This window comes from Sylvia atricapilla, chromosome 5 (genome assembly GCF_009819655.1).
Source record: "Sylvia atricapilla isolate bSylAtr1 chromosome 5, bSylAtr1.pri, whole genome shotgun sequence".
Lineage (NCBI taxonomy): Eukaryota > Metazoa > Chordata > Aves > Passeriformes > Sylviidae > Sylvia > Sylvia atricapilla.
The window spans coordinates 9775807-9793137 of NC_089144.1; the positions used below are offsets into that span (position 1 = coordinate 9775807).

The 17331-nt window shown below is 36.1% G+C and overlaps 1 protein-coding gene across 1 annotated transcript in view; it reads left to right on the forward strand.

The window, feature by feature from the left end:
• Positions 1-17331, forward strand: part of COG5 (component of oligomeric golgi complex 5) — a 174900-nt gene that overhangs the window by 71892 nt on the left and 85677 nt on the right. The window contains exon 7 of the mRNA XM_066318657.1: positions 3003-3133. Within this exon, the coding sequence (XP_066174754.1) occupies positions 3003-3133 (131 nt within the window). The remainder of the gene's footprint in view (positions 1-3002; positions 3134-17331) is intronic.

Below are 17331 nucleotides of genomic sequence, written 5' to 3' on the forward strand. Positions count from 1 at the left end.
TAAAAGCACAAATCTTCCTAAAGGTAAAAAAAATGTATATATATATATGCTTTTAAAATCTCTTAAGGGAGCAATGTCAGTTATAAATATATACTCACTAAACCTTTTAGAATTAGTACAGTAATAGTTTTACTCCAGAGCTTTAAGGTTAAAGCAGATGGAAAGCTGACATGCTTTAAACTGGACACCAGTCCCCAGAATTTCTGCTAGCTGAGGAGTGAGCCCCTGTTTCTGCTTAGTGCCTGACAAAAAGACACAAGTGCTTAACAGCCCATGTCCCACTCACCTCTGATCATGACCACAGTGTTATTGACTGACTGTGCATGGCAAGAAATAGAAAGATGATCACACAAGTAAGTGCCTGAAGCAAAATCCTACATTTGCTACTCCCTGAGTTAATAACCGATAGCATTGTTGTTGTGTTTCACTTGACAGGATTTCTTTACTAACTAAAATTGACCAGCTGGAATGTGTGAGTTCCTCTGCAGTATTTTAAATAAATCAGATCTTAAATGCACAGGTATTTTGGGAATGGTCTGGCTGCTCTTATGTCAGCTGTCCTTCTGCTTGGTTTCATTGTGCTGTCCAGCATAGCAACATTACTCTTGAGAGTACACGAGTGTAGAGATTTCTAATATTATGTTGTCTGAGTAGATGACAACAGCTAGCAAAAGGCACATACCCTGCCTGTGAGCTTCTGCTCTCACACAGGAATGGCAGGAAAGCACTTGCAGGTGTTTCTGACATAGACCTGCTGCCCTCAGGAAAACTGCTTTTCTTTTTAAAATGGTGTGATTGCTAGAGCTTCCTTGCTGTTAGAATAGCAACAAGGTGCATCTATAGTCATTCACTAGCCACTGAACCTACAGCATGGCCCACTGTTTTGAAGTCCTGCTGAAATGCATTGTCCAAAGACATTTTGTTAGGATTGCAGAAAATTTGGAGCAAAGCTGCAGATTTTAACAGATTGGCAGAAGGTGGCTGCCAGTCGGAGACACAGATGGAGGTATTTGGAGAAGCCAAAGCAGCATGCTCTTTCTGTTCTTTTCTTAAAACCATCAGAAGGATTAGATTTTTAGCACTTGAAGTGACTTTAGGTTTTGAGATAAAACACAGCAGGAAGAAACAGAATCTTTTCTAGTCCTCTTTCTCAGATTTTCTGTGGATTTAGGAGATCATAATCTTATCTTAATTTCGTTTTGTTTAGGCAGCCTGGGCTTCCAGATTATGACTTGTTTTAAGTGAACTACACAGCAGTTCTTGTATTTGTGATATATGTAAACATTTGGTAATATTTTCACCTTTTTAAATCTCACGTTGCCAAGAAACTTTGTCAGAGTTTACTATGGCAGTAGAGTGACTCTGTGATAGTGCTCTCCTCCTTTTTTTTCTCTGTGCCGCTAAAAGAGAGGGGTCACAAAATTAATCTTTGCATTTAAGATACTTGCTCATTGGAACTTGTGGGAGTTCAATATTAGTTTTAATGGGTTCATATGTTAGACCACCTGTAGTGATGCAGCTTAGTCACAGCAAAAAGTTGCAGGAAAATAAGGGGTGAGTGTGGCTGCTGTGGCCCGTAGCAAAAGCAGCTCTGTAAACACATCAGCACACAGGGCTTCATGAGTTGCCTGTGCTGTCCTGCTGCTCAGCTGACCCTTGGATCCATTTTTAAACAAATGCATGCAGGGAAAAGCATTTGCAGGCCTATTCTTAGTAGACTAAAACCTATTTGACTTACTGTGCTGTTAAGAGAGATGATTTCCTTTATGCTTTACTAAGCTTTATGTATTTCAGTAAGCTTTTTGTTTCAATTTCTTATATGGTATTTTTCATGTGCAGATACAGGGATGTTCTCTACATAGCTGTGAAATGAGTCACTTGGAATTTTGTGTTCAGTTGTGAACATGTGACTGCTAAAATTAATCTGAGAATTAGATTAGTTTATTGTGAATAAACAAAAATAAATGGCTACTAAAGTGAAAGGTTATTTGGCAAAGATTTAAAAGTTCAGTTAGCTTAGTTAAAATGTTTAAGTCTGTGCCTTAATAAACTTACTGTGAGGACTAAAATGAAGATAACTTTATTAGGAAGTCATAGAGGACTGGTTATAAATGAAAACAGTGGAACATCATCTTATGAAGGAAGAATCTGATACTGTGTGAAATGCCTTGGCCATTATTTTGTTAGCTTTATTTGACCTTCTCAAAAAAGCAGTGGAAAACCTGCTTTGTTAAGCACAATATTCCAAACTGTGTAAATGAGAGTAGTCCCGCATTATCTTGGTGATAAGCAGTAGAGTAAAGGTCTAGGCTACCTGGTTATGGAGAATTGGATTATTTTAAATCCAGAAAGATTAAAAAGAGGGGAAAAATCATTGAGAAGAGTTGAATTTTAATAGATTTTTTTTCTGCACTTGCCAGTCCAGCCCAGTAATCTGTAGCTACCTGGCTGATGGTGATCTCCATGATGGTAATAATTTTTGTGATGATTCTGGGATTAAAAAGGAAAAAAAAAAATTCTTTTTTTCCTCTCTTTTCTAAATATTTAGTAGTGCAATTTAAATATATAAAGTATAATTTGAGCCTTTTAATGCATCTTTAATTTCAGATCTTAGAGCAAATTACACTTATTTGAACATCTTGTTAGACAAGGTTAATGATCTGGTTATTTCACTGGGACAAGGACTTCTTGCCCCTTGTTGCCCTGTGATTTTGATTCTTCAGTTCCTAGAACTACTCATGTTTTGCACCTCTTCAGGACTCTCTGGGTCTAGAGAAGTACCTTGAAGTAAATTCCATGTATTCAATATCCAGGTTTTCTTAAGTAATTATCCTCTGATTTTCAGCTTTTCTGGTATAAGACATTACTTTGATGTACTGTATTGTCAAGTGTTGTGTACAAAAACATCCCTTGGAACTGACTGTAACTTTGAAATGTTTTAACATGCTTCAAATGTTCCATTATCCTGTGTCATGCTTATCAATGTTTTGTTGCTTTTATAGATTATCTCTCTCAAGGGATAGATCTATCTGGAATAGAAGTAATTGAAAACGACCTGCTTTTTATTGCAAGAGCTCGCCTTGAGGTGGAAAACCAGGCTAAAAGGTTGCTTGAGCAAGGTGTGGAGACTCAGGTAAAATACATTTTGTTCTTTCTTTCCTTTCAAAAGTTAAGTGGAAAAGAACTTGAGCTTGATTTGCTTTCTGTAGCACTTTCCAGTGTAAATTAAACAAGAAAAAAGTCTTACGTGAGAAATTCTCACACATGAGAGTTGTGTCAAGTAAATTGACAGAACTGGTCTTGTCAGAATAAAATTTTGCAAGAATAAAATTTCGTGGCATCTGACCCTGTAATTTGGAATAGAGTAAGTGAACTGTAAACACTGTCATAAAAGCTTGATGCCTATACACCATATACAGCACTGCCAATGTTGCCAAGCTTTATAGAGAAATATGAAAAATGCAGTTTCTTAAAACTCGTAAAATTTATGTATTTTAGCTGTGCAGAAATATATTGAAAAGATTTGGAAGATTTGCATTAAAACTTTAAAGAGCAGTTTAAACTTTGAGGTAAATATTCACTGTAGGGAAATAAAAATGAATGTGTGTAATTACATTCATTCATATTAAATGTAATTATCGACATCTTAATAACACAGCTACATTTATTCGCTGTTTGCAGTATCTTTAGTGCTATTTTCTTGCCTTTGTATAATTTAATGTTCTTTTGTCTATACTTTTTAATATTCTTCAAAAACCAAAGTATTTTAAATCCTCATTGTCAGAGTAAGAGGAGAAATGTGGTACAAGTTTCTATCAAATTTGGATCTTAAATTAGAGAACAAAGAGGCTTAGAACAAGACATTTTTATGCTGTTCCTTACTAAGTGTTAAACTTTTCTATAAGTCAATATAGCTTTTGTTTATACTGTTGAAGATTGACATGAAAATAGAATGTATGCAGAATAGAAAACCTATTGAATAAATTGGCTTGATTAAACAATTGAGGATTAAAATTATCCGTTTGTCTCAAATTTTTTTTTTTTTTACTTAGATCTGTCATTTTAACTAATTTTCTGCAGTAAGAAGTCATGGTTGTGGTAAATTCCTGTGACTATTTGCTGATAACAAATGGTAGGAAAAAACCACCCCATTTTTCACTTGATTACTATTCCAGTGTTGAAACTTCTGGCTATTTGAGCATGTTACCAAGCTGTGATTGCACTTTTTGCAAGCTATGAAGCATATATGCTATTAAAGAAAGATTGACAGAAGATAGGGCCTGAGAAAAAGCGAGTGGACATTTATTTTAAATGTAGCAAAAGTCTTCATCAGTGTGGACTCTTTCTAGTTTTTCATGTCAGATTTGACCTTCTCTGATAATTTTCTCTTCATATTAAGTACTAAAATGGAACTGACAAAGAAACCCTGGGGAAATCAATCCCACTCCACCTGAAAAATAGACAGATTTATTAGGTGTTCCAGGCTGTCTCCAGGTAATCAAGAGATTATTAAAGAATATGCCTGTTGTGTTTTAGCCAGGGGCTTGTTTCCAACGAATGGAAGAGTGTTTGGAAGAAAATTATTAGTGCTTAGTCATATCAGAAATTGGGATGTTTTCATGAGGAGGTGGTGGGTTATGCATCACAGGTTTGTTGTTGGATATGATTTGTGAATTTAACAATAGTTTCCTTTAGAAAATACGCATGCAGGCATTGCCCAAGAAATCTAGAATTTGAAACGTGACTAGTGAATAGCATGTCTTTGATTCCTGTTACTATGTTTTATTGACAAGCTGATATACATCTATACCTTCCAGCCCCTGAGATTTCCTTAAAGAGGACACGAGACCTTCATCTTTTCTCTTGCATTAGGTACTACAGAATTCCTCAGATGAACTGTCTTCCTGCCAGTACATATTCTGGTAGCTGTCTGTACCTTTGAGAATACTGCATCTGTATTTATCCAGGTGGCTCTTCAGTTATTTGATATTCATATTTGCAAATGCAGTTTTAGTTTCCATCCTCGTTTTCATCTGCTGTGTAAATAATACATGAGATCAGTTGCCTATGTAAGAGCAAGCTGTATTTCTGTATTTCATTTAGCGCTTCTCAGCAACACCTTAAGAGAAAAATTACCCTTATGTCTCCATTTTAGAGTATTTCAGTGTCCACCTAGAAAAAAAGCAGGAGCAGAAATACATTTTAAAAAGTAAGACTGGAAGTATTATTATTTTTAAACAAAAGTCATTAGAATTTGGTGAATATCTTCTTTAGAATTCAGCTTTTTTTTCAGAGATGCTGCTAGAAGTTACTAGGACAAAAAGAACAGCGCTAAAAAGTCAAAACTGCTCCTTTTGTCATTTTTATATATCCCCTTTGTTTTAGATAGAGACTATTTTCGTTATTTTTACTGTTTATTTAATGATGTAAAAGTCACATTCTAATGAGCTGTGCACAGATTCTGCCAAATAATGTCCAGCAGTAGCACATGAAAGCAGATGCTTATACCTAAGTAATGCATTGTTTTTTTCTATTCAGTGTAATCCATGTTTTTATGACATGTCCACCACTGTGGTGTTTGTGTATTTCTCAGAAAAAATGAAATCTCTTCCCCTTTTGACATTAGCCATTGACTGGTTTAGAACTGAAGCCTTCAGCTCCTGTTCCTGGTGGAATCTTAAAGCTGCCATCTGGGTATAAACTGGAAGTGTCTGTCAGTGTGTCTAGACTTAACAGGCTCTCAGAGAGCTGCAAACCACACTTGCCTTCCTAATCCTTTTAGAAAGAGTAAGCTCTCTTTGCTATTGTTGGCAAAAGTAATACAGATAACAGCACACCTAACCACACGGGTACCAGTGGCTACAGGCAGGTTTTTTATTGTTCTGTGTGCTTTGTTTGGCACTCCCAGTGTACATACCACAGATAGATGGTCTTTCGTGACCCACAGAACAATTCAAAGGAATTCTAACCCCATTTTTATTTCTAGTCCTAAGCTCCTTGTTGGCTTTCCTTCATACTGCAAGCAGGTTAATGGCAGATAGCGTAGGAAGCAGGAAAGACTGTTTAGCAGAGCATCAAGAATTTGATTAAAAGCCACCTTTCTAACAGAAGGGTCAGCAATATTTCCTGCTTTGAAATTTTTAAAAAGAGATATATATGCATCTTGCAACCACCTGAAACATCCCCGTCATTTCTTTTGTTCCCATAATGAACCATAGGCTGAAGAATCTGGATCTGCTCCTGGTACTACTTCACCACTGTTTTCAACAGCAATATTGTGCAAAGCCATCTGAATAATAAGAAATTACTGGGGAAAAGAGAAATTTGTTAAGATTACCATAGCTCTGTTCCAGGTAGAAGTTTTTCCAGACAGTTTTTTGTCTGTTGTACTTAAAAATGAGAAAACTTTCTCTGCAACTTAGCTCATGCTTCAAACCCTTCCTGCTGTGTATTGCCATGCTTGGTGTGGGACTTACAGCCAGGGATAACCAAAGTTAGCTCCACCTGGTAATGCCAACATTGGTAGCTTTAAGTCCAGGCTGTGTGTGCAGAAAAGAGCTACATTTCCATCTGCTCCATCCTCTTGAAAGGTAATCTTAGTTTGAGCTAGGTTCGATGCTTTAAACAGCAGCTGTTGTTCTCTGTGAAAGAATAATGGGTTTTTGCATGTGTGAAATATGTTAGGAACCTATGTTCTTGCTTGTGATTTTACTGATACAAATTGTAGTAATTGAGATATAGGTTGTGAGGTATCCATGGTATCACTAAAGATTGATTAAAATATAAATATCCTCTTAGGTCTAGTGGGATGTGGTGTAGAAATGAGAGCACAATTCAGATTTCCCTGGGTTTGCACTTTAAACTATTTGTCCTTCTGTGTGTTACAGAAACATTCTATATATTTTTGTTTTTGGGGGTTTTTTTTTCAGGTTTTAGAGAAGTTATGTGATCTTTTATTGTCCAGTTTCCTTGTATAAGGTGTGGACAAATCTACTTACCTGCCTAGCATGGATCTGGAGAGAGTCAAATTCACTGATAATTCATTGAAATTGTTCTGGTCATCATGAAATGAAGTGTCCTAAACATGTTAGAGAAAGAAAAGCATCGGTGTAAGCCTAATAAGTATGCTTCATTAAATTGGATGTGCTGGATTTTTTAAAGCACATGGATTTATTTTTTTCAAAATGAAGAACTTTGCTAATTATAACCTTGCAGAATAAAAAGAGGAGAAAATAATGTAGAGAAATAAATCCTAAACTCTACTTCTGACTTGTTCAAATGCTGGATTTGTATACACAGGATAAATAGGTAAACAGTATGATCTGGACACAAATTTCTTAGTTATTCACAGTGTAACATCTTTGTACTGTTGTTATTTTGGGCATATTTGGGGGCATTTTGAGTTTTCGCATAGTAATTCATGGAGAAGAATTTGTTTTGTGAATTATTCTGTTTTGCATTCTTTTTCATACTGAACCTTTCCTCTCAGTTGTTGTCTCTGGAAAAAGTACAGCTTTTTTACCTTAAAAATTACTAATTAAATGTTTATATGTAAGTGTTCTTAACTAATGCTATTTAGTGCCTGAGAAAAGTGAAGGGAGGATGAAGTGTCTGCATAATTAACCAGTTGTCTGGAGGTGATTATCCAGGAGTTGCTCAATTTATCTCAGTTCAGGGTTCCCTAAGCTAGGTGCCTGTGCAGAACATCTTGCTATGTTATGGCAAAATTAGTGAAATTAATCTGAGATCTCTCATAGACCAGCATTTAATCTCTTGTCAAGGATCTCTTAATAGCTCTTGTTTCTTATCCCCCAAGGCATTGGAGGGGAAAGTACGTACATAATTGACCAGTTTTCCAGACACAATCATCAAGAAGTTGCATAATTTATTTCCTGTCAGGCCCTCTGAGCTGAGTGCTTATCTATCACAGTTTGCAGGGTTATGGCAAGATTGGTGAAATTATTCTTACATCAATCATAGGTCAGTGTTCAGTCTAACGTCAAGGCTCTCAAGCAATACATGCACTTACCATCCTGTGGCAGTATTTTCCAGTCATGCAAATGCACTTCAAGGTGTTTGAGATATTCAGATACTAAGAATAGTTGGCATTGGGCTCCATTTTTCACTTTTTTGATGAAACGTGGAAAAACATAATAGTGTTGTGTTTTCTCATTGCTTCTAATTGTTACTGCCAAATGTGTGGATGGCTCTTGGGGTGTGACTGGGCAGGGTCCTGTGATCTTGAGTTTCTCAGTTTCTTTCAATATTGCCTACTTTAGCAAGAGTAAGTATTGTGCTGAAGCATCCCTTTTTTTCTAGATTAGTTGATGATATTTAAACACCTTGATTTAAATCAAAGTATGCCTGCTGTTTTTTGCTGGTTTAGTGTCCTCTTCAGATGGATGCTTCATTGTGAAATGGACTATGCAAGTGCATGAATATGCTTTTCTTTTTGTCAGCCCTGTGGAGATGTGCTTGACTGTAGAGCAAAGTCTAATTTTTTAGTGGGATGTCATTTTGTGTGCCCTGAGGTTGTGTAGGGGCCTCTTTAATGTTCAGCTTTAGCTCATTTAGCTTAGAATCTGTTACATTACCTACACTGATGTACTCTGCTAGTCAAAAGCACAATTTTAGTTTCCAGATGTTTTTGCCTACCCTTTGCTGCTTTTATATATTAGCTATCATATTTTGTTCATACCTTTTAAATAATACAAGCCCTTATGCACTTCAGCATGTCAGTGAGATTGATTGCTGTTACGTAGAGGTACACAACTGCATAGGTGTGCATAATTACAAAATGATCATTAGAATAGCAAATAAAGTAGAAGAAAAAAAAAAAGAGAAAAGAACCCCTCCAATCTGGCTCACAGCCATTCATCTTTTTATCCATATACTGTTGGTTACCCCCATAAAAAGCCTGGAATAACTAGAGTTGAAATGCTACTAGATTATGCTTTTTTAAAGTAAAAAAAAAAAAAAAAGTAATCACTGCTTCTTTCTTCTTCTTTTTCTTTTTATTCTGACATTTATTTCTATCTTGAAAGCTAGTAGTTGGATTTTAACCTTGTTACTGTCAAAATTTAACCAATATAGTACAATTTAGGCAGTAGTTGGTGTATTTCCTTATTATACCACAATCTTGATTCCCTGCAGGAGATCCTTATGGAAACCAGACTGAGACAGTTATTTTTTAATAAAGTGATTGACTACTGTATGATATAGAAATAGAAGAATTTTCTGATTATTCAGTTTGAAGTCAATTATTTGAATCTAGAGTAAGAAGACCGAAGTCTTATCTGTAAAGAGGAAAATTTGAACCTGCTTGCTACTTTTGGCATAAGATGAGGGTGGTAGCTATAGTTGACTTTAAATCATCTAGTTTTGTTTAGTGAAAATGGAGTATGAAATCCAAAGCCTTCTATTTAAATTCATGTTAACCACCCATTTTACTGCTTCTTCTAATTCTAATATAGACAGAGAAGACTTATTCCAACATGTTATAGCTGTCATATTGGCTTTTGTTCTGAAAGATCACAATGGCATTTGAGGCGGTTTAATTAAAATCCTACTAACTTATACTGTTTCTATCCTTTCTTTTGGAGTAGCTCTGTATACATATGGAGAATTTTCACTTAATGTGTTTAAATGTCTTCACAAGTTTTACTCTATCCTAACCTTTAAGTTTCTTTGTCGTAGAAATATACTCATGTTGCATTATTCAATTTTATTTCTCCTCTTCAGTCTTATGGTTATGGTTTTCATGATCTTGTTAACTTGCTAAATCAGATTCCTTCATCTGGCCATCTGGTGCATGGCACTACTGAAGGAGTTTTCTATAAATCTAAATTTTTTTTCATTGAACTATTCTATTAAGATGTGATGCAGCAACGCACGGCTCATCTAACAACCAAAAAATATCTTTCAAGTTTATATTAGCTGTATTCTACATCTGAACCGTAAACTTCATGGGGATTAACTTAACCTTATGAATTTTTCCCTTTACTATTCTGCTCTAAAAGGAGTTTGTTTTATCTTAAAGTATGATCTAATGGAATTGAAGTGTTAACCACGCCTCAGTAATTCAAAATCACCAAGCTGAACACTAAGCATGAATTTATACCTCTGAACTATGGATTAAAAATAAACCACAGATTTCTCGGCAACATAATCGGCTGATACTGATATAACCTAGAATATCCTTTCAGTTTCCATAGGAACAGATGATAGAATGTTTTGAATCTTGGAATAGCTAAAATGAATGTCTGACTTCAATATAGTTCACTTTTACTTTGCAGCTTGCAACCTCTGCATGTAAGGGCTAAAAATGTGCATTGAAAAAGGATGGTGGAATATTGGCGTAAGACGTATTAAAGTGGTTTAAGGAGCAATAGTAACAACAATAGCAAAAAATAGTATTGCAAGTAAAAATAAGATGTTTCTATGCATAATTCTTCAGGCGTTAGCTCTGTGTTTTGTTATACAGGTGCAAAAGGTGTTTTCATTTCCATAGGAAAGGAGAACCATTAATTATTCCTTTGTGTTAATGGCTCATTTATTAAACGTTTTACAACAACAAAAAAAATCTGTCTTGTTGGTCATTTCTAAATTTCATGTCCAGCCATTGTTTAATCTTACCATGTTACATTGTATCAGGTGTATTTTCTGATTGAAATAATTTGTAGAACACAGGAAAACTTTATGTAGCCAGAAAGAAAAGATCAGCAAAATTTTAATGGAATATGTAGAGTGTTATTTAGGTGACTGTAGGAAAAAGTGGTTATTGAAGAACAGTCAAGGAAACGTGGCAGCTTGGAGTTGTGCCTCTTTTATTAGATGTTAGACATCTCTTTAACAGGTCATGTTGCTCAATCAGAGGAGATAAGCTTTGAGTGTAGAAACATTAGCAATATTCATTTATTTATTTATCACTTTGAGATCAATGGATATGAAACTCCAATATTGATATAGAGGGAAAATATGGAGATCTTGTTAAGAATACATTAGGAATCTGAGTGCCCATAACCTGAAACATTGTGCATGCAGGTAGAAATGATAGTGTGTGACTGACTGTTCAGCACTTGGGCTCTTTTCATTTTTTGTACTTCATTTGAGGTACAACATGCTCTCCATTTGAGATATTAGATGCTTAAACAGTTTGTATGAGGCAATTAGGATGGTGCTGAAAGTAAAATTAAAGAAAGGAAGAAAGAAAGAAGCAAAATGGCAAAGAGGTAACGAGTTGTGATAGTTCTTCTTTTCAGTGAAACAGGTTTTGGAGAGAATGGAGCTGCACTGTGCTAATATAGTTCAAATAGTATTTTTTTTTTTAAGTAACTGTATTCCAAGACTATTTTAACTACCATTAATATAGAAGACTCATGAGAGCTGTAGTTATTGGAACATATGGGCAAGTTCAATAGCAACATTTTGAAAATAGAAGGATTTTAAATTATAAGTAATATCTAGGGCTTTCCTGCTCAGTATTAGAATATTGCTTGCTTGTGTATATGTATGGAAGACCCTTTGTCACATGTTACTTTTTGAATATTGATCCTTTTTCATTAATGATTTAATTCTCAATTTTGCAACAACCTTTAGCAAATTCCTCACGAAGTGTGTAGTAGGTGTTTTAGGCAACTCTTAGCAAATCTCATTCCACAAGTGGGCATGTACAGAGGAGTTCTGAATGACAAGAACTAAACAAGTAGGTTCTCAACAAGTATTTGGGTTTGCAAAAGTTTCTATGCTTTAGTGATTAGGCAACACTGGCCCTTTTTAACAACACTGGCCTTGTTTCATAAAAACACTTTTTTCACTTGTGTGAAAATAACTTTTTCTTAAAACCTGGAAGCTTATATTTTCTCACCCAGTAATATCTTCAACTGTAATTTTTCATTTATTGAAATACTTTCAGGTCTAGTAGAAAAAACATTGTAAAGCAAATGTAAGTTTTAATTCTTTAATTTATGTTCAGCAGAAAGCTTTCAGGTGTGGGGATGAGCACAGGGGACTCACTAATTTGGCATGGAAGGGCCCTTTGCCTTCCATCCACCACCTTTCCCAGTTAGCAGCTCTTGCTGGGAGTCTGCCTCCCCAGCTCTGGGCTGTCCCATGGCTGTGCAGCAGTCTCACCTGCATTTCACTCCACAGCCAGTTCTGATGAACTCCTGCAATACTCAGGATCAGGTTCAGGCCTTAAAAACATAAAGATTTTTATGTACCAGATATTGAAGTTATGAAGCGTCTATTAGTAGAAGAAACAAAATGCACAGGTTTTCCTTTTTGTGAAGAGGCAGTATGAGGAGGTACTGTGTTGGGATATGTTAGCAGCTGTTGTTTTGTAAAACCTTCAGATTCAATTAGTTTGAGGTTAGAGATTTTTTTTTTCCTGTACTTTGCATTCTTTTTTCTTCAAATTACATTAAAGTAGAGAACTGAGCTATGAAGTTGTTATTGTTTGCCAGATTTGGATTGCCTGACTATCTCCACTGGGGTGGTGGCAGTGGCAGCAGCTTGCTCTGCAGTACCCATGTGCCCATGGTTAGGGCAAACAGCTGTCCTGCCTTCATCCTTCAGCTGCATATCATTACACTGCCATTCCCTGGGTTTCAAAATGCCTTCAAAAGCATCCAAATTAAGCAGTCCTCTCACACTGGACATCTTGCTGTATTAGCTCTGTTCATTTCCAGCCTGTGACCCCAGCTGAGCCCACCAGCTGCCTTTTGGAGCCCTATATTTGAATCTGAGAGCCCTGTATTTGTGTCTGAAATGCTACTGCAGATCAGCCCGTGGCCCAGGTGAGCCCAGCAGAACTGGGAGCTGTCACCTCCTTTGCTGTTAGTGTCCCCTCAGCTGCCTGAGGAGGTGTTGGCTTAGGGCTTTGGGTGGCTTGGCCAAGGGCATCATATTTCTTGTTGCTCATCAGTTAGCACTGCTGTCTATTAATTGTATGTCTGCTGGACACGTGTTCCAGAGAGTAGTTTGCAAAGCAGACAGCCCCAGTGAAATGTTGTCAACAGCAAATGGAGCATGAAACATTTGCTTTTCCCTTCTCTTGGTGGCAGGTAGTACACTGTGGTGAAAGGAATTCATAATTAGTTGATACGAGGCACAGACTCAAATGTACTGTCTTTTAAGCAAATATTGAAAGCAGAAGAAAGCAAGAGATTGCATCTTGAGGAAGAAACCTGCTTGGACAGGTACATGTATATTTAATCAGTTTTCAATAATTCATGTAATATTAATGTAAAGCATATGGTAATACAAGTGTTTAATGAAATGGTTTTGGCTGAAATTTTAATACTTAATTGGGAGTTGTTGCCTTTTATATCTTAAAATTCTTTGGGAAAAGGTAGAATTAGCTTAAGTAAATTATTTAATGTTACTACAACTATGTGTATTATACATATTCTGCTGGAAGTAGTTTAGTCCTTAAAGTCACAAAGCTTCTTTAACTAAGAGCTGTGTCTAATTTTGCATGGTAATTTTGTGCCATGACCTCTTTCAGTGCCTTTCCCAGAGAATCCATTGCTGTCTAAACTCTCATTTTTTAACTTTACTGTTTTTCTTATGACAAGGTACTGCTTATGTTTGCTAGTCTGATTTTTTTTTAAAAAAAGTCGGCTGCAACAGATAGCGTAAAATACAGATTAATGTTATAAAAACAGCAAAAAAAGGGAGACATTGATATTGCTGCTCAGTTTTCTAGGTTTCATAACAGTTTGTATGATAGTGATACTTTATTAAAATAATGAAGTTAAATCTGTATCTTTCTAACTTGACCTTGTTTTGTAATGCCATGAAATTCATCAAGTTTTCATTTTACAGACTTAGAAAAATTTTGGTAGCAACTCTTACAAGCTCTTTAACCAAGCGTGCTATTTCTTTGTGTACAATAATGATTGTTTGAGCAATTACTTGAATAATCAGTAATTTACATCTTGAAGCAGACCCAGCATTTGTGCTGGGTAAACATGTTGGAACCATAGAAGAAAGGAAAACACAGTCATCTTTAGAGACATCTCATGCCAAAAATCCAGATGTGCAGCTATGCCCCATTCACTTTTCAGAGCCATAGTTTTTCCCCATACACAATGGGCTTTCCCAAATGTAGGCAAAAGAGGAAGGAGTGATGAATTCCTGAATACTGTTGGGAAAATTGGACTGCTCGGGAAGCCCACATTTTAGGGTAATAGAGATAACATAGGAGCAGAAATAGTCATGAGAGTGTTGTGTCTAATCTAGGGAGAATTAGTTCATGCCAGAATCTGTCCCTTGTGCTGTTTGCTGACCTGTGCTGAGGCTTTACAGCTGTTCTGCCTCTGTCACTCTGATGGAGCACGAGGACTGCCCATGCCAGGGATGAGAGGGACAGTGTGTCCGTGTGTCATCCTGCTCCTCTTGGCCACAGAGCACACATGTAGCAGGGTATTGGGTGCTGATACACAGTCTCTCTCCAGAGCTCTGATGGAGCTTTGTGCAGCTCTTCCCCTCCAGGAATGGGGAGGAAAGGAGGGTGGAAGATGAGCTCCTTTCAGTCTTTTCCCCTCCCTCCTCCAGCACTGTATATGAGCAAAGCTAAAATCCATATGCATTTGGGAAGGAATGTGTGCTGTAGTAGGAGTTACCAGCAAGAAGGATGGGAGGATGCCATATGTTCTCCTGCACTGCAGGTTTTACTCTTTCCTGGAGATTTGTTCTAAAATCCTATTGATTTCTTGTCCAAAAAATTTAGTTGTCTTTTGTACTTGATCAGTATTATAGAAGATCTGACTATTCCTGCTTAGTGTTGCTATCCTTGTGTTTATTGGGATGGAAGGATTGACTCATTTGAGAAAAGCCTGAGATACCTTGTTCTTTGTTATTAGAGTTAGGTTATAAAAATAAAAGAGTAAAATTAGTAAATTCACAGAGCTCTACTGTGAGCTAAGAAACCCTGTGCTGGTGTAGTCTGACTTGTATAGTGCTGGACATAGACTTAAATTCATCAGATGATGAGCTGTAAGGTGTAAAGAATAACAAGTGTTATGAGCTGAGAAATTATATCCTAAAGCAGGGGATTTGATAATCAGTTACCTTTCATTAGACTGAACAGTTTTGAATCTTAAATTGTATAGCCATGTAAATAAAATACTCTTTGCTCTAAGATTTGACATGGCAAAACTGCTGACAAAAATAAAGAGGATCATTGAAGTAATGGCCTGGCCTGTAAACATCTAAAAATTGATCTCCTGCATATTATTTTAAAATGGAGACTTGTTAATAATGAGGTCTACATTTGTATTTTATATTCTATGTTCAGTTTAGAACTCTTACAATTTTATAGAATATCTTTGGGATCTTCTTGTCAAAAAGGATAAACTTTAGCATAGTTTTTAGTTCAGTTCAGGTATAATTTAGTTCTGGTTCTGTTTAGTTTAATTCTGGGACTTTGCCCCATTCACTTTTCAGAGCCATAGTTTTTCCTTTGCTCTAAGATTTGACATGGCAAATAAAATACTCTTTGCTCTAAGATTTGACATGGCAAAACTGCTGACAAAAATAAAGAGGATCATTGAAGTAATGGCCTGGCCTGTAAACATCTAAAAATTGATCTCCTGCATATTATTTTAAAATGGAGACTTGTTAATAATGAGGTCTACATTTGTATTTTATATTCTATGTTCAGTTTAGAACTCTTACAATTTTATAGAATATCTTTGGGATCTTCTTGTCAAAAAGGATAAACTTTAGCATAGTTTTTAGTTCGGTTCAGGTATAATTTAGTTCTGGTTCTGTTTAGTTTAATTCTGGGACAAGTGACAAGAACTTTAAAAAAATTTAGGCTGTTGGCTTCAACTAGATCTCAGATTAATTTTTTAATCCACAGCTGAAATCTTTTCCCCTACACTGAGAGTACCTCATACTTTGTGCCTTGATAGTGGTATGTGGAAGAGCAAACTCAATCCTACGTCTTGATAAGTAACTGGACCTACATATAATTTCTCTTGCACATTAAACTTCTTCTGTATAGATATTTTCCATTGCATCTGTATACAATTTTTATGAACAAGTGATTCACTAATTTTTTTTTTTCTTGAAACCTATATAGTAAATAAACTGTGCTCAGGTAAAAGTGCTAAATGTTCTGAAACACTTTTGGTTTTTACACATCATACTATTATGTATTACAGTTTCTATAAGAGATTTTTGCATGCTGAATTTATTTATATTTCATGGTAGTTAAGTTCACAGTTTACATGTCATTCATACAGGAGGAAATACTAGGGGGATAACAGCTGAATTTTAATTAGGTATGAGTGATTACTTAGTTGCAGTAGTTTTTCTAAGATCCTTTTAGTTAAGGATCTCTTGTCTACAATCCTTTTGAATCTTTTATATGTACTGAAGGTTTTTACCTTGACTGTGAGTATTCAGAGGAGGTCTGGCAAAGCTGATAGTACTACTCATAATTTAAGTGTTCATTTCTACCTCTATGTTTGTGGCTTTCTTGGGATGGGAAAGAAGCTGGGCTGGATTAAAGTTATTGTCCATATCTTGTGCATTAGACCCAAGTTGTGTTCTTCAGTGTAAATAGCTCATCTCTTCTGTAGACAAAAACTGCTGTTAGTACGAGTAGAGTCTTTGACATAGAATTCATGAAACCGTGTCATGGTGTGTAATTTTTTTATACATGCTAATATTATTTTAACTCAGAATTTATTGAATTTTGTCTCTGAGGATCATTTTTATTGTTTTGAAGTCACGTAGAGTTTTCACTCTAGCTCATGTCATTGAAGAACCCTTCCAACCCAAGCTGTTCTGTGCTACACTTTACAGAGCATCCAATTATGCAGCAGCATCACACGTGAAGCTTAGACTGGAGCATGAGGCACATTGTCACAGTCAGCCAGTGCTGTTCAGAGGCAGGCTTTTTGTATTCCCCTGAGCTGGGATGAAATTACACACCTGGGATACAGGAAATTCTTTAATGTTTTCAAACAAAGACAGAGTTTTTGGGTTTTTCTAAATATGCAGAAGCCAGAGATACCTCATGGTTATTGTGAGTGGAATTCCTATTCCACATGCCTTAATATGACATTTCAGTTTGTCCAGACTACAGTGTCTTTGCTTTGTGAATTCTAAACCTGTCCACCTGTATAAATTGTGTTCTCTCTTCTGCCTTTTTTAGGTCCATGAAAATGTTGACTAGAATCAGAATTAGGACAGTTAATGAGAGACACAGGTGCTGAGGTGTCATATGCTTGGGTTATCCCACCCTATTCTTTATGTTCATCTTTAGACCATGTTGGCTTGGCTTACTTAGGAAAGTCACTTAAAGTAGTGTCAGCC